The sequence below is a fragment of the Misgurnus anguillicaudatus genome, chromosome 5 (genome assembly GCF_027580225.2).
Source record: "Misgurnus anguillicaudatus chromosome 5, ASM2758022v2, whole genome shotgun sequence".
Lineage (NCBI taxonomy): Eukaryota > Metazoa > Chordata > Actinopteri > Cypriniformes > Cobitidae > Misgurnus > Misgurnus anguillicaudatus.
In genome coordinates this window covers 22,810,927-22,833,982 of record NC_073341.2, presented here as the reverse complement: position 1 = coordinate 22,833,982, position 23,056 = coordinate 22,810,927, and the positions used below count along the sequence as shown (strand labels likewise).

The 23,056-nt window shown below is 37.7% G+C and overlaps 1 protein-coding gene across 4 annotated transcripts in view; it reads right to left on the bottom strand.

Moving 5' to 3' along the window:
- Positions 1–23,056, bottom strand: part of aopep (aminopeptidase O (putative)) — a 103,409-nt gene that overhangs the window by 62,760 nt on the left and 17,593 nt on the right. For all 4 annotated transcript variants that reach the window (XR_012369659.1, XR_012369660.1, XM_055168002.2 and 1 more), the window contains exons 6-11: positions 19,636–19,825; positions 19,389–19,495; positions 11,677–11,779; positions 11,486–11,593; positions 7,445–7,488; positions 1,849–1,909 (exon numbers count right to left, since the gene is read on the bottom strand). Coding sequence is in view for 2 of the 4 variants with exons in the window: in XM_055168002.2 (XP_055023977.2) it covers positions 1,849–1,909; positions 7,445–7,488; positions 11,486–11,593; positions 11,677–11,779; positions 19,389–19,495; positions 19,636–19,825 (613 nt within the window). In the remaining 2 variants the exon portion in view is untranslated. The remainder of the gene's footprint in view (positions 1–1,848; positions 1,910–7,444; positions 7,489–11,485; positions 11,594–11,676; positions 11,780–19,388; positions 19,496–19,635; positions 19,826–23,056) is intronic.

Below are 23,056 nucleotides of genomic sequence, written 5' to 3'. Positions count from 1 at the left end.
TCAATGAGCACGAACTGCGTTAATGACTGTTTGGAGATCAGTCTCTTTTCACATGCTCATCCAAAGTACCATATGTTATTATTATTAGCATGCTAACATGTGTTCATGCTATTTAGTATGATATAAAAACGTTTTATATAAAATAACTGAATTGAGTTATTCAGACTACACTACATTATTGAAACTACAATAATACGAGTTTTTCAAACTACACTAAATTGAGTTATTTAGACTACACTAAATTGAGTTGAGGCAACTACACTTAATTGAGTACTGCCATCTACTTTAAATTGAGTTGGACAAACTCAATATATTTTATAGTTAGGGGTACACATTCATATTGGATGGAAATCCTGCCCACAATTTAATTGAGTTAATCCAATGAATTATTTTTTTGAGTGCTCTTTAAGATTATTTTTTTTTACAGAGGATTGTTAAAAACTATATACAGTGTTTACAGTACAACAGTGACCCTTTAATTTACATTTTTCAGGGAAAAGTAATTTAATAACAGTGACTAGTTACTTAGTAATATGCTCAACAGTTGCATTCAAGTTTACATACACACACCCACACACACGTCCGGTTTATGTATCTCCAAATCTGAAATTCAGATTTCCCTTAGGTCTTAAAAGATCCTATAAAATTAGATGGTTAATAAAGTCACCTAAATCGTAGTCTCACAATCATAGCAGAACATTTAAATTTACAGCAGAAAACATTAAAAAAAATTTAATAACTTATGTTGCATTACTGAGTGTTTGGTCCAATCAAATGCTCTCTATCTCATGGCTGTGATGTAACTAAAGTGCATTGGGTTTTCAACTGTTATTTGGCTGTTTCCCATTTCAGGAGGATATGCGTCAACAGAGGACAGACAACTTTGTTGATCAAGCTACATAATGTACCTCAAAATACACATTTACTTATTATGTTCACATCAACACCATCTAAAAACAGCATGATGAGAAAGAAAAATTCTTTCCCATCTCATTTTTCCGCACTGTACAGTATGTGTGTGTGGGGTTGTGATTGTTTATTGTGGGGCTCGACTATTTCCTGCCATTATTTATTTAGATGAAAGTTTGAGAACATATTTTTAAATGCAAAGTAATGGCTTCAAACAGGAAAAAGACAACAGGGGTTTTATCCAAAAAGTTCCAGTGCTGGTTTCAGCAGCCACGTGTCATTAGAAATCGAACAGCTTTAATAAAAACGTCACTGCCTGGCAGTCTGGCAAATGAAACTAAATCACGCACAAAACTGTGACATGGATTTGGTGTGGTGGAATGGACAAAGATTAATGTTTTAAATCATTTTCTCCAGATAAAAGTTCAGAATGGGTGAACAAATAGGCTTTTTGTGGTCTGCTCTGGTTGTCAAGATGCGAGATTGTGTCATAAAGCACCATAATCCCTAACATGAAGATGTTTCTAAACTTCCATAGTATAGATGGAAAACATTTTCCACAAGCAGTTTTAAAAGGGTTAGCAGGAAACATTACTGCTCTTACCAGGGTAAATCACATTCCAAACTGTAAAATAACGATTCAATTACACAATAAACCATACTCGACACCAGATGCAGAAGATTTGATGGTATCATACAGTATTAGTCTTCCACTTAGAAATGTCTGAGAAGGTAAATGGATCTTCATTCATGCCATTTTAGTTATGTGTGCGCGCATGAAGAAATGAATTAAAATGATTTTACATTCTGAATGTGAGGGACGAGCAAAACGCCCTTTACATGTTGCATAACAACCCTGCATTTATTCATTCTGCATAATCATACAGTACTTATAATAAGCAAACGGCTGAAAATAGATTTTGGCTTTCATATTCTTACCTTTGGCATTTCGGGTGTATCAAGCCACTCTGAAAAGATGGTTTCAAGTGTGATGCCTCGACTGAAAGAGAGAGGCATACATTTAGCAACAGCACAGTTTCTGTATCTTAATAGGTAAAGCATGGTGCTAGCCATCCCAAGGTCATGGGTGCCGTTAGAGGAACACACAAACTGATTTAAGCTATGCACTGTAAATGGCATCTGGTATATGCATAATGTAAATGCAATTACTGGCAAAGATCAAGGTCTTGGCATTTCATTTTGTGTGCTGTTCAACCAACGTCTTTCAAATTTCAACTAACAGGAAGCGTACATGTAATGTATGTGTACTGAATAATAGTGTACCGATTTGCTTTCCTTGCACCCACCCATATTTCTCTGGCTGTAATTGAAGTCATTCACCACTCACTGCAAATCAATCTTGTTAACTTGCGAAAGCGCAGACACACGCGCGCACACACACACAAACCACATATAATCAACTAATGGACTGTCTCGGGCAGGAACAGTGCGTCTGCGACACTTCTGGCCCTTTGACACGGCAGTCGAGCGCATTTAGGTGATGACAAAAGAAACGCTGGACATTTCCACCCAGGTATTAAAGAGGGAAAAGCCCTTGGTGTCAGAACAAATCACTGAGTTCACTGATGGCTGAAAAACAGGCCGTGACGTTATTCGAGTATGTGTCAAATAAAAGAGATGCTCAATCTACCTTGAGGTTGGTTTAATGAAGCATGAACGCTAATAGGAAGATGCTGTGAAGTACACTCAAAAGTCTGAATCTGAAAATAGCTCCTGGGATGATTATTCATGCAATAATACCCCATGAATAACTTATAGGTCACTCAGAGATCATTTATAATGAAAGAACATCATTCGAAAGCATGTTGCATTAAATTCTGTATATGATCATGGATACTGCACTATGAAAATGACGCAAATTACCTTTTAAAACAGATTATTTAGTATAATTCTGCAGTATTTCAGTAATACAGTAACTACAGTACAGTTAGCATCATTTTAATAAAATCATGCAGGATTCTTAAGTATTCTTAAAGGAAAACACCACCGTTTTTCAATATTTTACTACGTATTTACTTCAACTTAGACAAATTAATACATACCTATCTTTTTTCAATTTGTGCATTTAATCTTTGTACAGCATGTCGTGAATGTGTTAGCATTTATCCTAGCCCCATTCATTCCTTAGGATCCAAACAGGGATGAATTTATAAGCCTCCAAACGCGTCTATGTTTTCTCTATTTAAAGACTGTTACACGAGTAGTTACACGAGTAAGTATGGTGGCACAAAATAAAACGTGGTGACTTTTAAGCGGATAAAAATGTGAACTATATTGTATGGTGGAAGAGCACTTAGTTTGCAGCACTTTGACCTCGAGCGCAGTAATATTGACGGAAGTTTAAGCGAGAGGGGGAGTAGTCAGGAGTGATGATGTTACTGCGTGCCGAGGTCGAAGTGGTGCAAACTAAGTGTTCTTCCGCCATACAAGAACTATATCCATTGTTTCCATAATGCTGGGTTTATCGGAAAGCTCAACAAGCTTAAATTTCCCACACAAACCAAAACACACTTCTCTGGTGACATTGATTTCGTGTCAGCTCTTGATTGGTGTTTGTATGCGCTATTCCAGGTGAAGTACCCATATAAGTACTTCCACTGTACTTCCTGCACTGAAATCGCCCATAAAAGAATTGAAGCAAGATTGTTATCTCTCATGTTTGAAAAAAAAACATTCTGTGCATTTGACACAGAAATACTCCATCATACGTACAAGTACTTTTTTAACACTTTGCCTATGTTTAATATGAGGAATTTAACTCTTTAAAGAGTAACTAAACCCTAAACCAACTTTTTTTAGTTAATGATCTGTAAGAATGGGGCATTATTATGGCGCTTTTCCATTGCATAGTACCCCCCGGGGTTTTGGTTTGGTTTAGTTTGGGTCTGGTCAGCTTACTTTTGGGAGCTTTTCCATTGGGTGCAGTACGTAGTACCGGATTCTTTTTTTCGTACCACCGCGGTTGGGGTTCCAAGTAGAATGCGGATCGGGCCGCATTTTTCTGTCCCGAGCCCGGCCCGCGTCTGAAAGGACAGTAACTGAACCCCACCGTAACCCGACAGGCATTAAGATATTTATGTCCGAGCCCGAAACAGTTAAAAATAGCATTGTCACAGCAACATAAACACATTTCCGCACACATGAAGATGGATGGCGATAGTTCATCTTAAAATGAAACTTTTATGTTTATCAGCTTACCCCCAGGCCATCCAAGATGTGGGTGACTTAGTTTCTTCAGTAGAACACAAATGTAGATTTTTACTCCAACCGTTTTAGTCTGTCAGTTGTATAATGGAACTGGATGGTAACAACATCCGATAGAGACAAAAAACATGCACAGACGAATCCAAATCAAACCCAGCGGCTCGTGACAACACATCGATGTCCTAAGACACAAAACGATCGGTTTGTGCGAGAAACCGAACATTATTTATATCATTTTTTACGTCTAATACAACACTATCCACAGAGAAACGGGAGCACCCCGTATAGTGTATATATCATGATGTGCACCCGATACAGTAGGTGGCAGTATGCAAATATGAAGTTGTTTCGCAACCCGCTATTGAACATTAGATGAATAAGAAGGTGATGTGAACGCACGTGTTTCATTATAAGATGAACTATCGCTTTAAACAGGCTCATTGGCTACCTACATCATATAATAAGCTGTTTTACATTTCAAATGTTCAATGCCTTATTGCGCCGAGCCTGACCCGAACCCGAACATAATTTTTAAATATCTATCCGAACCCGGCCCGGCCTGTCGGGTACCGTCGGGGCCCGTTGGGCTCGGTTCAGACGCGAAAACACTGTAGATCACTGATTGGTCTGAAAGAATCGTCACTACCAGCGTCATCGCTATAATGTAAAAGATTAGCTTTACCTTCATGCTAGCTTGCGCTGTCTTGAGCAAACCTGTTGTCATCTGTGCTCTGCTATAGGTTCCCAAACTTCCTTTTAGCGATGAAAAACATCCACATGTTGAGAATCAGGGACACCATTCCAGTTTTTTCTAAACATGCAGTTTGTGGCAGAACATTAGCGACGAGCACGTCTGCATATATGCTAAAATGCAGTTTCAATGAGGCTTAGCGGAGCGCGTCGACTGTCGCAACGGTTGAACAGAAACTGTCATGTGAGACAGAGGTAGTGATAAACGCGATGTGCAAACATCTTTGGCCAATTTTAATTTTGTGGCGGACTGAGAAATAAATGAATGTATGGGAATGTACAACACACACTTGTATGATGTCACAGCAGTAGGCAGCACAAATATAACGACATGCCTATAATCCCTCCCACTGCGAAGTGATACTAAACTCGATGGAAAAGCTAACCACGCCAAAGTGAGTTGAGCTGACCCGAACCAAACTAAACTAAACCGTGGGGTACTATGCAATGGAAAAGCGCCATTAGTGTGTTCATTAATTTGACTTTTCTGACATTTGGGTATAAAGTGTTTCCACGCTACAATATATGGTGTAAAAACGTCTGAGTGCTGCCCTCTTCAGGTTGAACGGTGGCTACTGCAGTTGAATTTTCCTATTGGATGTTGCGGTACTACGTGACGTAAGCGATACGCAGGTTCAAACTCACCAAGCCCTTGTTACGATCTCACCACACCCCTGGTACGAGCTCAGTTAGTCCCTTTTATCTCCGTTGGAATCTGCCCACTTTTTTTTGCATTTTTCAAATATTGCCAGTAGGTGGAGTCAGGCTCTGACCAGGGGTGTAGTTACTCTTTAACAGTGTTAATAAGTCAGAATGCATAAGATAGCCTTAGCCCCCCCAACTCTAAAATCCAAAATAAATCCTTGATATATTTCAGCATATTCAGTGTAGTCACCTTTTGTTTAGGTTTTGCAAAGCTATACTACTAAAAGAGGGTGATGTAAGTGGTCGTCACGTGTTAACCCCTTAAAGTTCCAATCTACTGTGGGCGAACATTGCGTTCTTTGACAGTAAACTTCATGATATACAAGTACAAAACCAAAAAGCTAAAAATCTCACATATCTTTAGAAAGCTGAGATTCATGTGATTAGAATGATGTAAACCGTTTTAAGATACAATCAACACAGCAGGAAAAATCTGTGTCCTTTTTAGGCTTTTTTAACCATTTCCCGTTTCCCTTTTTGACATATTTATACATAAGGGCGCGCTCACATTATCCCAACCAAACCGCAGTGTGATCGCAAAATGCGGCAGAGCATGGTTCGAAAGAGACATCAATTGCGCGACCCCTCACCTTTATCTGCCTTCTTAAAAACCTTATGATGCGCGCAGCAGGGTTACGTGAATGTCTGAGCTGCACAAGTGACAGATTAACTAAGCAATACGATAGGCATGTGAGAGGGCTGTGTGTCATCGTGCACCAAACGACTCAGAATAAAAAACACACACTTAACATCACAATGGGTTCCAGTGTTAAGAGAGCGCTTCCTGTTTTTTTCAAAACAATTGCATCCTAATCCCGAAAGCATGCCCAGGCTCGGATCAGTCAAAGTAAGTGTGAGCATGTGCTTCAGGGGGAGTAGGGAGGGGGGACAATCGCGTTTGTGCACGGTTTGGTTAGGTTAGGTCTGATATGATTGGACCCTAAGATACAGTATTTTTTCCAGAGATTTGGAATTTGGGGAAAAAGACGACACTAAATCAACTAAAGCATTCATCTCTGAACCAAGTGAAGCACACATTAACATAACCTGTCATGGACTTCCTTAACTGGGAGGCAGTGTAGGAGGAACGGATGCCATGGAGGCATTGATCTGTCTTTGATCTGACGCAAAGAGGCCCATCTGTGATTGTTTCACCACATCAATCTGCCCTTCTAGAGTTGTGCCGCCATGAATGTTTACACTTCTGAGCGGCAGACACAAATATTGAACGCCCTTACCTTTCAGTTTAATGTAATTTAATCAATCATCTGCCGGTGGCCAGACCTTAGTGAGGATATCGGGACAACACAAAAAACCAAAGACACGAAATAAAGAGATAAACAGTAGAGGACGAAAAGAGAATGAGACAAAACAAAGATACAAGAATCTGCAATGTGAAAGTTGTTGCATGTTGCATGTTTTCTTTCAAAAAGCCAAATTGTAAAACTATGCTCAGTATAAAGCTGTTTGGATTCTCCCAATTATATAAACATAGAAGATCTGCTTCAGACTAGCCAAAAAGCACTAAAATATTTTGAAGAGCAAAGAAGCATCGTCATATTTCAAACGCTTCTTTTGAAAGTTCATAACAATATTGTCAACCTGAATGATGAGAGTGGAAAGAGAAAAAGAAAATACAACGATGGACAAGTCTGAGGAAAAATGCCAGTGGAAAAATCATTTGAGAAGAAAGACGCCTGTATGGTCTGGTTTAGCAAAATACCTTCGAGTCTATGATCATATTCCTCCACCGTAATAATAATAATAATAGCCAAGCAGCTAAGGAGATGTGCTTCATTGAGCAACTAAAGAGCACACACTTCAGACAGCCAGTGTTGACACAATTCATTCCTACCTGATCACTGCAGGAAAAGCGTCCAGGAGCATGTGTAGAAAATCCTACAAGAGACAGACTATGAATGGAGAGCGGTATACACTACATGTATATTGCATATCAAAGACTATCAAGGTACTTTGTTAAACTAATGCAAGAGCAAAATCTTGATGTTAAAAATAAGATTTTTCTCATATGATTAATCAGTTATTGTTTTCAGCCACAGCGCATGACTTAGTTTCATACAACACAAATACTGCAACATATGTGCATAAGATGCATCCATAAATTGTTTAATTACTTAATACATTAAAGAGACACTCCACATTTTTAAAAAATATGCTTATTTTTCAGCTCCACTAGAGTGAAACATTTGATTTTTACCGTTTTGGAATCCATTCAGCTGATCTCTGGGTCTGTCGGTACCACTTTTAGCATAGCTTAGCACAATCCATTGAATCTGATTAGACCATTAGCATCTCACTCAAAAAATTTCTTATTTAAAATTTGACTCTTCTGTAGTGACATCGTGTACTAAGACCGAGGTCAAATTAAAATGAGCAATTTTCTAGGCCGATATGGCTAGGAACTTACTATACTCTCATTCTGGCGTAATAATCTTTGACTTTGGTGCTGTTATATGGCTGCAGCAGCCGCAATGATATTACACAGTGCCCAAAAATAGTCCCCTGCTATTGAAAGTAACCAAGGGGACTATTTTCAGGCACTGCGTAATAACATTACAGAACTACAGAAGAGTCATGTTTTAAATAATACATTTTAAAATATCAAAAACATAATTTTTAGTCTAATCAGATTTAATAGATTATGCTAAGATATGCTAAAAGTGGTACCACCAGACCCAGAGATTGGCTGAATAGATTCCAAAACGGAAAAATCAAGGGCCCTATCATACACCTGGCGCAATGCACGACACAAGTATCTTTTACTAGTTTCAACCCGGCGCAATGATCATTTTCACCCTTAGCGCCACGTTATTTAAATAGCAAATGCATTGTGCCCAATTGTGTGCCCATGGGCGTTCTGGTCTGAAAACATGATGTGTTCAGGCACATTGTTGGCGCGTTACTATTTTGAGGCAACTAAAATAGACTACGCCATTTTCAAACAAAAACCCGGTCTAAAGTCAATGGCGCAATATAGTTTTTGTTATATTTAATGAGCGCGTTCGTAATACGGGACGACAATGCCCGCTTCCTTATTACACACATGGATGTGCAGCAGAACACAACTCTTTTTATAATATGAAAAATTTAATGATTAAACGATTATTATTGAGTCTCTTGAACAAAAATGAAGACCGATTATGAGACGTTAGAAGGCGTAAAGAGCTGCTTCACCTGTAGCCTGGTAAGTAATTAAATATTTTGCTTGAAACAAATGCATCTATTTTTAAATGCTACCCCACAGATTTATTGTATATGATGACTCTGTACCTGTGGATATGGTGAGATGAGAAACATTTTAAGTAATGCTTTAAAAAAAACACCCATGGCGCTGTCCGTGTGCTGAAACAGGTCTCCGCACGTTTGTAAATTCTTTATCTCCTCCTACAAATAAAGTATTTTTAGAGTACAAACCTTTTCTTACTACTTGAAAATTATTTTTTGATGATGTTGGATAGCCATTCATTTACAGCAATTTAAAGGTTTTAATCCAAAAAATAACAATTTCAATACAAATGCAAACAACACAATTATTTAACATTAATCTTAAACTGGGGGTCTTCTTCCTCCGCTTAGTTTTCAGTTTACAAAGTCTGTCATCTAAATAGGGATTAGACATAGCGCCAGTGCAACTGGCTTTTAAAGGGAAAGAGAGATAAAACTTTCATTGGTTTTAGGGATGCTCATATCAGTTAATTTTCCCGACCGACAACCGTAGCTTCTAAACCGAACATTAACCGTTAACTTATAAGATTTTAATATGAAATTGTCATTGAGTAAAAATACAGTTGACGATTGTCTGTGAACTAGTAAAAACAAAACATTTAATTTGAACGTGCAAACCGCAGCGACAGATCAACAACAGAACCAGGATTCATACATTATTAGATATTCACGCAACATTACCTTATTAAAAAGCACGTGATCGGTCCAGTGGATTAATATCCAAAAAGGGCAGATTGTCTCCGTTTTATCTACCACAGTGATCATTTCTAAAGCAGGACGCTTTTCAGAAAGTTTTGGTTTTGCGTCGTCTTTCTCCGTTTGTGCAAAAAGAGCTAGATGTTTATGGTTAGGGTCAGAGGCCATCAGCGAAGTCTGTCCGGATGTGCGCGAGACGGACCGCGTCATCTTGCGCGGACACGCGCGCGTCTCCATTCAGCTTCCAAACACGCATACAAATGATTTCTCATACAAATGATTACTTTATCAGACCGTCAGGGCAGCAATCATTTGTGTCATTTACAGGACATTCACAAATTAAAGATATAAAAGTGGCAAAATGTCTGTCGGCTCATGACGACACGCACCATGTATTAACAAATATTTTTTTATTTTAACAATGTAAATCGGTCATAAATTCTTACCTTCGGTTAACGGTTAAACGGTCAATGTGAACATCCCTAATTGGTTTATTGCACATTACGCCCAAAACACACCCATTACTCATTACAAGAATAGCAACAACCCTTTTCGACCGTGCGTGGAAAATGAGCCTTTTTTCAAAAAAAGAGTGTCCCATTAAGTTTCATATTTGAAGAGTTTGGTTCCAAAACGCAATAAACGCCATTTTTGAAAAAAATGAGTCACTGCCAGAATCAGTATTATTTCAGGTCAGTATTTAAAAGTAAATTCTTAATTTTTACGCAAAATCCAATATCCACTGTGTTATTATGTCATCTTTTCTCCCTTTTTTCCCAAAACGCGATATACGCCACTCCTCCTTTTCTACAGAACGCAATAAATCCACTTCACATATTACAGCGCACAATTCCCTCCACGCACTGTAAACCAACAATGGTGACGCATTGAGTACACGGAATCCTAGTTTTCCTCATCTACTTTGTACTTCGTGATCAACAAACAAACAAAAGCAAAATAATACTTTAATGGCACTGATAAACCTGTGGTTGTTTTCTGTGACGGGAAAAATTGTAAGTTTTCAACATCCAATAACTTACGCGAGAGACACTCAGGAGACGGGTGCTTGTTCTCACGACAGCATTTGTGAAGTTTATGTGTTTCTAACCCATTGACCCCAGGGGATCTTATGAAAAACTTTCCATTATTTTACTCAAAGTCAATGAAAATCGAGCAGGACCAAAACATTTTACACCGGATCGCTTTGAAAAATGTTAAGCGACAGCGTCATGTATATAACATATATGTGTATATTAATATAACAAAGTAAGTGTTTTGATTAATGCCATTAATGTTTATTTTTATCAGTGTATACCACTGTTAAACTAAATAAATATATCATGGCAAAGATGAATGCACATTTATACATTGATTGAATAGATTTATAGCATTTTGGAAAAAAAACTTGTCGTGGATTTATTGCATTTTGTGGGAAATTTTTTATTTATTTATAATAAATCTTTGAAAATCAAGTTATGGATTTGAATCTTTTATGTTTTTATAACCTAAAGATACTATGTGAAAGTTTGTAACAGAAAATAGTGGTTTTCATCTTGTCACTTTCTTGATATAGAAAACACGTTTTTACCGAAATTTGTCAAAATGGATTTATTGCGTTTTGGAACCAAACTCTTCATTTGCAAACTTTTTCAGTTTGAAAAAGTTGAAAAATACTGTAGCTTCAAACAAAGCAAAATTGTACAAAAAAACAAGTAAATAAAACAAAATACAAAAAAATTGTATTCATACGCCAGTCTCCTACTAATAAAACTATGTATCAAACAACTCTGTCTCAAGTCAAGTCAAGGTACACAACACATCTTCGCAGGAGTTGTTGCATTCCTTCACTGACACAAGCTGATGGAATGATGGTGAGATTGAAATATCCGCCAAAATATGCACGCGCCGTCCAACGGCAACATTTGCATTCTGGTTAAATTAATGGACGGCTCACCTGAGAGAGAATGAGCTTTCCGTGGTACTTTCTCACAAACGCTTTGAAGAACAGAAGAAACTTTTCCTCGCCAACCTGATCAGCCAGAAACTTCAGTAGGAAGTATCCCTGAGAAAGAAAAAGAGAACTAAACTACAGACCCAAAAACCTTCCAGATGTCCCAAAGGAATCTAAGCTTTGAGCATTGCTACCTTCAGATAGTGAACTTGCATGAAGGGTTTTCCTGGGTTGAGGGCATGTTTGACCATTGAAGCACCAGACTCACTCACTTTCCCTGTGTTCTCCTTATTGGGCCTGTGGGTGCAAACACACAAATGCACATCAACACGCATGCACACAAATCAAACTGGCCTGAAGTGCTGCATCCACAGCGATCTGGGTAAGATTTTACTGACATCAGCATATTAAGGCTTAACTGTTTACTAAATGTATAAGCATTGCAATCGCAAAACCATTATGTCCCTGATAGCTGCTCTGTCTACAGCCCCATAGATTACAGTAATGCTGCATTTTTATGGCTCTTAGCAACCAACAGTACATAAGTGCACATTAAGAGAAGCTTATAATTATGTTAAGTTACAAAAAAAGTGTGTGTGTGTTTTTAAAAGCTAATTCGCAGCAATCCAACCAACACGCCAAAAACGCATACATTCTATGGTGCAAGATTTATTTTAAAAGAAGTTTGTTGGATCATTTTAAAATTAGTTTTACCAGTTAATAGCAAGTTAATCATAACATGAACTAAATTTAGATCAAATATTTATGGGTCTCCAGGACACACCTTTTCATGTTTCTAAGCATCAGAGTAAATAGACAGTCACGGTTAACAAATGATGGATCTTTTCCTTTCTGTTTGAGATTGTGAGAGACAAACAGAGCTTTGAGTGCTGGCCATTCCAGCGCGAGATGACGACCTCGGTTAAAATCTATTGATCTTCGAGAGAGATTAACCGATCTTGCCAATAAAAGGTTCTTGTAAAAATTGGTTCAATACTCAGGCGCCGCTGACCCAGACAACAGCAATTTTTTCACATTGTTTTTTCTCGAGCAGACAAATGAGCATGGATCTATGAAAGCATGGAGAAAGTGGGAATGATAGTATTGTACAGCATTTTTCCAGCCATCATAATGTGTTATTGTTTGTTTGTTTCAACACAGATCTTAGTATGACTGATCACGCTCTAATGCCTTATCTGTTTGAGCACACGAACCCCTAGTGCAGGTATACGCTGTCAAATTCCTATGTGAAATACAGGAAGATCTGGGAAGAGGGACAGATGCTTTACCTTGTATGGTGGTATAGTCCATGGAGAGGAAAAAACAAAGTATCCAGGAAAAATATAACTAGATATCCAAAAAAGATGAGTGATGCTTAGCCATGTAAAACTACAGCCTGATCTTACGTGAGATTGTACGTATTTTTTAAGTATTTGTATGAGAATGTACGATTTTAATAAAAAAAACAATAATGAAACCACACATCTAACCCTAATGTGAACAGAAGCGAAAGCAAATGTACAAATGTGGTTGTATGAATTAAAATACGTACAAGTTGCCATGAGATTGCATTGAAAACTCACAGGCACAGTGCTTGATGTAAAAGGGACATGCCACTTTTTTTAAATATGCTAATTTCCCAGCTCCCCTAGAGTTAATTTTTATCATTTTGGAATCCATTCAGCTGATCTCCGCATCTGGCGGTAACACTTTTAGCATAGCTTAGCATAATCCATTGAATCTGATTAGACCATTAGCATTGCGCTCAAATATAACCAAAGAGATTTTTCCTATTTAAAAGTTGACTCTTCTAGTTACATCGTGTACTAAGACCGAGGGAAAATTAAAAGTTGTGATTTTCTACTGTAGGCCGATATGGCTAGGAACTATACTCTCATTCTGGCGTAATAATCAAGGACTTTGCAGCTGTAACGTGGCTGCAGCAGGCGCAATGATATTACGCAGCGCCCAGAAATAGTCCCCTTGGTAACTTTCAATAACAGGGGACTATTTTCTGGCACTGCGTAATATCAAAACTCTTTGGTTATTTTTGAGCGTGATGCTAATGGTCTAATCAGATTCAATGGATTATGCTAAGCTATGCTAAAAGTGGTACAGCCAGAACCGGAGATCAGCTGAACGGATTCCAAAATGCTAAAAATCAAATGTTTAACTCTAGGGGAGCTGGAAAAAAGTGGAGTGTCCCTTTAAGATGTCATCATTGAATTGTAGTACTGTAGGTTGCTATGTGGTTGCTAGGGTGTTTTGGATGGTTACTAATAGCTAAATATTGTAGTTATATATATATTTTTTTCCTCTAATCACTACAGCATTTCGAACCCTTTTCAGATTTCATAAAATACATGTGTGTCAATGTAAACAAGTTAACCCGAATACAGGACTGGGCTGCCCATGAGTTTCCCTCTGTATTTGGGACACTCGCATCGCTTGTACATTATTGATGCTCGCACATTTGGTTTTCCTCCAAAAATAACGCACAACGTCTTCCTCCCTCTCTCTGTATGGGAGTGATAAGGAGGAGCTCCTTTTAAAAGCACACAGTATTTCTCCCGGTCACACAGGGTGTGCGTGTATTTGTGGAAGTGCCCAAAGGTGTTCAATGAAATGTGTGACAGGTTTTCATTGAACACAATAGGCGACCTTCTCTTCCGGATGAATGCATAGATAGACAAACAAATAAACAGATACTCTTGAGAACTAGTGGGCAGTATGTCACAATCAATGAGAATCACTGACACCCACCCTGTGTTCACACTTATTGACTAGGTTAAAAATGGCTTTTTTGTTACACTATACTGTACAGTACGCTACTGTATGTGGTGAAATAAGTTTTAGCATTTGGTTGCTACTGTATATGGCCAACAGCATTGCTAAAGGTCATAGGTTCAAACCAAGGGGCAACCTTTCGATCTCTTTCGTGAAAGCCAACACAGAATCACATAGACCCATCATGTTAAGATGCCTAACTTTACAGCAGGAATAAATATGTTTACAGCCTGGTACAAAAATAGTGTTTTTGGTCTATATAGCTAATTTTGCCCTTCATGACAACTGTGAAAGGGTGAATTTTTTTGTAACTCATCTGTTTAAATTATAGTAAACCTTAACGTTCTACATAATTAAGGGCGTGACCACTTGAGTGACAGGTGAACTGCCACTGCTGTCACTACAGTCCATAGATATATACACTAGATGTCGCCTTGGGGTTCTAGCATGCGTCAAAACCGCCGCCATCTTGGAACAGGGGTCTTAGGAAGTAGCTAGGTAACGCTGCTATCTCCACCTGTACTTCGAATTCATGGACGATGCCAGACTTTTGTGCTGCGTATAGATGTTAGGCCTTGTAGCACTATGCATTATATTTAGAAAACGTACATTTTCATAATTTCAAAACTTTAATTTTTTCTGGACTCAACGCTAAATACATGTCTAACTGTTGGAATGAACAAAAAGAAAACCTAGAAAATCGCATTTATGACGATTTATGGTGATTTGATTTCCGTTACACCATTGCCTACAATGATGTGCTGATGCAGGGATCCCCTGTTTCAAGATGGCGGCTTTATTCGACGCATTCACTCCAATGAACTGCAGTAGCCAAGGCGACATCTAGTGTGCATATCTATGACTTCAGTCAGGTTAGGTGAGCGTGGTTTCAGCAATCAGCCACATCAGCTTCACCCACATCCCACCTCTTTACCCATTTTTGGTTATCCACGAGTAATGCGTTGCCAAGATTCGCCAAATATTGGCTTCAAAAACGTCTTTACAAATCTATGGGTGACATCACAGACACTATATCCATGTTTTTGCTTTTAATGCACTAAGTCGTCTTGGATAATAGTGTCTGTCAAATGCATAAATGTAAATCCTTAATACTTTCTTTAGTCTTATCTACTTCAAAGGTTACATGATACATATTTTATCCATAATACAAACATATTTTATCCACACTGTTCTGTCGGAACACTTTATCCCTCAGATTAAAGTGGGTGTGGGTCCTCGCGGAGAATGAAGGGCCAAACACATACCTTCAGGTGCGGATCCTAAAACATGCTGGTATTGTGACAGCTGAATTCCTTACAAGCATTATCACTTTATCAAAAACACACACACACATTTTCATTTTCTCATTCCTATAAGGTATTCTACTCCTATCTGAGACTTACATAAAACCTAATAACCTTATCACATATTGTGCTCTTTATATGAGAGCATTGCATCATGTCTTATACAAAATATTACTCATGCAGTGACATGCTCGAAATTTTTCTCCACTGAAATAAATGTCAACTATTTCAGGCACTTTCTTAAATCAATCTTCAGCATACCTGGAAATTAGACTGCATATGGTATTTCAATATGTGGTAATATATTGTTTCCGAAACACTCGATTACATATTATAGTGCATGACCTACATTGCTTTGGCTTTTCTTTAATCATTTTTAGATGTGTTAATGCACTAAGGCACCTAAAAGATTATTACTGAACTGATTACTGAATATATTATTACAAGTTCCTCTATGTATTTACTAAATAAACCTGTCTCAGTAGTGTGACAGCAGCTCAGATGTAATCAACATCAGCATCATGAAACTACAATGAATATAATGTTTATTGTGCCCTGTCTAATGTGTGTTTTGCACAGACAGTTGAGCGAGCACAGACAAAAATAAAACAGCTCTTTCTCTCATACAGTATGATTGTAGTAGACAGTATTCACCGTTCCCCTCATTTGAGCCAGAGATCTACTGCTCTAATTGGGGTCCATTTACATGACACTGAAAAATGGTTTTATGTTTTGGCAGTTCATTTACACAACAATGTTGTTTTGGGGGCCTGAAGAAGCAAACTTTGAAAATGGTTTTTAAAGTGCAAGTTTTTAAAAACAATACTGTTAGCACATCCATGTAAACTACACTCTAAAAAATGCTGGGTTTGTCATGATCATATTTTTTCATAGTCATGTGGCAGGATCGTGGCAGTACCCATGTTTTGTGTGGTAGCACATGGCCTGTGTTTGGGCCGTGTACTTCCATGTCTTGTTAATGCCCCCGCCACCCTCGTCTCCTTGTTAGATCATCCCATCATTGTTTAATTAGTTTCCACTGTTCTCTCTTAATTTATCCCTGTGTATAATGCCCTGTTGAATAGTGTCCTGCTCATGCGCTATTTATATGTATGTATTACTGTATATGTTTCCCGATCATGTGCTTCGTGTCGTCTGTCAGGTCTCCTCGGATCACGTCGATCGGCTTGTGTCCAGTCCGTGTTTGGGTTGAGACCAGTTTGTGTTCCTGTCAAGTCCTTTCAATTCTGTTTGTTAAAGTCAGTCTGTTTTCCCCATCGTGGGTTTTTGCTTTGTGTCTGCGATTGGGTTCGTTCCCCAGCTGTCTCGCTCAGTCGTGATAAAGCAACTGGGCGCGCAGTTCATGACAGGGTTATTTTCAAAAAATTTATTTCTCTGACCAAAAATATATTTTAAATATATGCTAAATACATTTTGTAGAAAGTAATGCTCATTTGAATATATTTTTGAATTTGGAAATATATTTAGTTCATATATCAACATATATTTAAAAATGTATTTCAAGCAAATACATTTCTAATTTTACATCCCATATGGCAAAAATGTATTCTTTGCTGAAATATATTTGAAATATATGCTAAATAAGTAAATTTTTAAGGTAAAAAAAACACATTGCGATGTAAATATATTACTTTGGATTGAAATATATGGAGGGCTAAATATAATTTTAAAACTTTAAAATTGATTTATTTTTAAAATATATTTCAAAATATACAAAAAAGTGGCCAAAAAATATAGCAATGAAAAATATATTTTGTAAACACATTCCAAAATATATTTCATTTTTTGTATATTTTGAAATATATTTTAAAACAGATTTAAAATAGATTTTTGCTGTATGAGAGCATTGGGTACAAAAAGGGACGAGCCCAGCCCGCTGGGTTGTATTGTAACCCATGCTGGGTTGTTTCAACTCAAAATCCTGGGTTGTTTTTAACCCATTGGTGGGTCAAATATAAACATTTTCTGGGTTAATTTCAACCCAGCTGCTGGGCTCTTCCCTTTTTGACCCAACTTTGGAAAAATAACCTCGCATTTTTTAGAGTGTACTGTAAAAACAAATTTGTGTACATCATCATACGCATGCGTGTTCAGACATCGTCTGACAATGCAAAGTGTAAAAATAGCTAAAAATTGGCAACTTGCTATTTTAAATGTTGTTTACACTTTAACTTTTCAAGTAAAGCGATTTCAACTTTGTTACATCATTACAGTAACTAACATTGTCAAAATGCATAAACATAATTTACTCACTGATCTATATAAATGACTGGATTGCGCATGAGGTCACGATTGTGAAGCCACCGCGTCGCCATGTTGGTATACTCAAACATTCTATTAAATCAATGGACGTTATCAGATTTTAATGATAAAACATCACTTTACAAGTCTTTGTTTTTATATCTGAAGTTACCCTATACATTATGATAACACAAACGTCCTAAGCATGTACATAGTTATTTACTGAAAATTGTACATTTTGCTTTTTAATCAGTAAAATTATACATTTATCTTCATTACAGTATCAGAACAGCGGACAGACCGCAGCATATATAGTATTAATGACAAACATGATCATTCTGAAATCTAAATAAATAATCATGCTTTGTACTGTATGTGCATGCAATAATTTGCTGGTTTTGTAATTATGTTATCTAAACTTACAAGTTACCTAAACTTATAATAGAGAAATGACTCTGACCGTGTAGCTGAATGTCAAAAAAAACTTTATTTATACCCGTGTCATTAACAGAATGCAGCAGACACACTCACCTTAACGTTTTTTTATAAATCCATTATCCTGCACGATTGAAACATAAACATTGCAAAAAACACCAGACTTAATATTTAATTTACATAAACATATCCTAAAAATTAATCTTGTGTGACTGATACGATGTAAAGCGGGTAAATTTAGATGATGATTTTGAATGGAAGTCAATGACGCCATCTGCCGGTTGGGTATACCAAGATGGCCGCTCGAACTCTGCGCTGGCTTCACCTCACGCTGTTACGTTAAGCGTTCTATGCGCAATCCAGTCATGTATATAGATCAGTGAATTTAGTTCAAAATACAAACATGTACATACATGTTACTCACATATTACTGTAGCACAGTTTGTGCTGAATTCAGCGTTATGTGATATAAGCCAGTAAAATGTGTTTTAAGCAACTGAAAAAAGACCAAGGGGCGGAATCCCGGACAGGGTTTAGATTAATGCAGGACTAGGCCTTAGTTATTTTAGGACATTTAAGAAGTTTTTACAAACAAACCTAACAAAAAACTATACTGGTGTGCATCTTAAAAAAAACAATGGCACTGAAATATAATATACGTACAAGGTGTTTGAAATTAAAGTAGCTCAAACATGCATTTTAGTCTGGGACTAGGATAAGCCCTGTCCGGGAAACCGGCCCTATATGTCAGACCATGTCAAAACCTCTACAGGGTCTCAAAAAACCCTAGTACCCAGACGGTTATAATAGTAGAGGTAAACTGACTTGTCAAGCCATTTTGATTCTACATAAAAATCTATGGCAGAAAAATATTTTGTGTACTGACTTGGCATTGCTGTGTTAGTCATTTTCATGGATCCGTCTGAACGGGGATTGTTTTGAAAAATGCATGTTTATAAAAAATGCAGAGGAAAAACTGTCCTCTACTTTGTAATGCTAAATACTTTCTTAAAAGAGATGCATGACTCTTAACAACAAATTGTGATTAAGAGAGAGAGAGAGAGAGAGAGAGAGAGAGAGAGAGAGAGAGAGAGAATAAGTGGTATGGCCATCCAGACCTGAGGACCTGCAGTTCTTCATCAGAGTTCTGCAGTTCATCGCTTAGTCTCCTCCAGCGCAACAGTGCCTTCAACTGTTTCTGTTCCTCAGCCTCTCTACAGCCCAGCTGACAAAAAGAACAAAATAAGTGAGTGTGAATGCAATGCAAACCATGTGAACATTCATATTTGGGACATTTTGCCCTTCAAAAAGAATCAATAGGCTCCCAAGCAACTCAGGTTACCCAAATATAATATAGGCTTGTACCTGCTGAACCCGGGCCCAAAGCACATCTTCTAAATAAGTGGCGAAACCTTCACTGATCCATTCTTCTGTCCAATCCCGTGCCCCGATAGCCAGCCCGAACCAGGAGTGAGCAATCTCATGACACAGTCTAGCCCCACAGAGGTTCCTCTCACCCATTAACACGCTCTGAGACAGGAACACGATATGTGGACTGGAAAACAAATAGTGTAAGTAGGCCATTACAGCAGACTGATTTATTCCAGCATTTAGAAAGAAAACAAGATTTGCTGTGTAGAAAAATAACTCCATTGGACGTCATGACTTTATTTGGTCTACTAACAAATCATCGGTTATAATGTTACTGCGGGTGCTTGGAGCTGACTTCGACTCTGATCTAGTTATAACATGTTATAAAACCCAGCCACCCCGAAAGAACATCAAAGTGTGGGATTTTCTCTCGTAGCCAGACTGTCGTTAAAGAGGTGGAGCTCGCACCCAAAATGATGCCTGTTCACTTCCAGTAGATTTTAGAGTAGCCACTTGCGCCGCACCCTTCACCAAACAATCCGGGTGCGTTTGCTAATAGCAGCAAATTACAAGACGTATAAACCTCGTCAGATCTGTGAAAAGTTCCACTGTGAACGACAACAAAGTCTGTCCACCGTAAGATAAGCTTCTTTCTTCCAGCTGGGCTAAAAACATGACCTCAGGTTTCAGACTGCATATAAACCAGATGAAATATGGGTTTGTTTGCCTCCTCTCTCAAAATTACCTTGGGTGACCTTTTCAACCAGATAGCCTTGTCTTTTTCTTTCGTACAGCAAATAGGCTGTTATCAAGACCATGTACCAAACAAAGTTCCAACAAGTCAAGAAAAACAAACCAGTTTCCTTTCTGCCATCGGGCTTCGGCTCGGCCGCATAATGGATTTCAAATGTGACACAGACTGTTGGCGATAGCCGAGAGCAGTTTCGGTACACAAAACGAACCTCTATGGGGGTGATAAAATAATCTGAGAGTGTTATGTCTTTTTACCTTTTCAGCCAGACATTCACCTCGGTCTTTTTTGCACCACTGTTGCTTTCTTTACACAATGACCATAGCAACCAGCAGGAAATCAATAAAAAAGGTTAGCCTTGACTTTGAGTTGAAGGTGGCAGGCATGCCTTTCATTCACACCCTTACACTGAAATCATCAATATGTTATTTTAGAAAAAGATTGTGTGCGCAAATGCTTTTATATGGTAAGTCAAGCTAGAAAAAAGCCCAGACTTTGGATAAAGATGAGAGGTAAAGGCTCTATGGTGAGAAATGTTAAAGAACAGAAGCCTGTGCTTTAAGGTAGACACCGTAAAGCTTTCCTAAAAGCAGCTACAAAACCTCATCTATATGTTCCACAGATGTGGAGCGGCAGTCTGCAGTTGTGTTAATGTTGGTAACAGTGAGGTCAGAAGCGGCGGTCTGAACTCCCTACAGTTCCTGTCAACAGCATACCAAAAAACCAACAATTCTCATCACGCCTTAGCACATTTCAAGATGTGCAAAACTGCACAAAGTGATCTGATCCAACTTTACACAACAGTTTAATATTTGCTAAAGTAATCCTATCTTTAAAAGTCTAAAGTTTTAAAGACCATTCATGCTCAGAGTGTTCATTATTCGTTTTAAACATGTGATATCCTATATTCAAAGTGTACATTTGTACAATACACATACAGTACTGTATTGTACATCATTTAACTATTCCAACAATTCTTTGAAGACAGTTTGTACGACAGAAGAATAATTTTTATTCATCCAATAACAGGATATCACCACCTGCCCTGTAATTACAAGAGGAAACACATACAGTGGAATGTACAGTAAAGGGTCACATTTCAAACATGACAAAACTGCCATCATGCTCCTGCCAGAGTTGAATTTCAGATTTATGGAGGGAAACGTGATGGGAACAAACTGTTCCCCATCTACATTTTCATTGCACACAACATTCTGACACGATTGGGAGAGAGTTCACCGCCTAGTGGCATTCGTAATGAAATTTCAGTTCAATCGTTAATCTGTGACTGCGCTCTACAGGTTTTTGCATTTCCCCCACCGAACACCCCTTCTGCAGGATCTCGCAGAATTTCGTAAGTGCTCGCGGCATTCTGCTCTCTGAGACGCGCATTTTTAAAGGCCACATCTGAATATAACAAAAGACCACCAATATTTGTTGAGAACATATTGAGACAAGAATAAAAATAATTTAATAATAATTTTTTTTTAAATAAATTAATAATTTATTATGTAATCAATCGGTTTTAAAGGTTTCAAGTGTTACTGATATAGATGGTTTCAGTAGTAACAACATAAACAAACGGCTTTCATGGAACAAACCTAACTTCCGGTAAACTCTGCAAAGAATCAATAACAACAAAATCTGTTTAGGGTAGTTTATTTCTAATAACAAGCAAAATAAACAACACGCAATTACGCGTCTGGTCAGAACTTTACATCCGGTTGCTGTTTGTTTAATGGTCTGACTCTGACTAGTTGCTGAAACTGAACTCCTAAACAAATATCCTGTCAAAAATAACAAATGTTTTGGTTTCCTAGGTAATCTACGTGTTGTTTATTTAGCTTGTTATATAAATGAATTACTCTAAAAGGACTTTGTTGTTATTTATTCTTAGCGGAGTTTACCAGAAGTTACCCTTTCCACAAAAGCCACTTGTTTATGTTGTTACTGCTGAAACCGTCTATACAATCTTTACTACAGATCGGCTGCCAAACCTGCCATCAAATAGAAGTAATCCATAATCACTGTTATGGTTCGTCTTTAGGAAACCAAAACATTTTATATTTTCGACAAGGTATTTGTTCAAGAGTTCAGTTTAACAACTAGTCAGACCATTAAACAAACAGAGACCGAAAGTAAAGGTACAGATGCGTAATTGCGTTACTGCACGTGCGTCTGATGAAAGTCTATAGTTAAAGAAAAAAGGATTAATAGCTTTTACCTCGCACACAGTGTTTCGATTCACAGAATTCACAGAAATACATCACTTCCCGTCAGCAGGTTGCACGTGGTGCAGTCGTTAAGTTCAATAGAGTGCCGCCAGGATGACGTATTTTTGTAGGCCAACCCGGAAGTTAGTGGGACACTAAAAGAGCCCATTAATTTTCCCCATAGACTTTTGGATTATCGCTAAAAAATAGGCTCTGTGTTTAATAAAAGTTTTACCGATAAATACAAATTGTATGAACTTTGAAGTATAAATGCGTTTACTACAAATATAAAAAGCCAAATTTTGACTTTAAAATTCATAAAAGTTGTATTTATCGGTAAAACTTTTATTAAACACAGAGCCTATTTTTTAGCGATAATCCAAAAGTCTATGGGGAAAATTAATGGGCTCTTTTAGTGTTGTTTGTTTGACAAAACATGTAAGTGCCATAA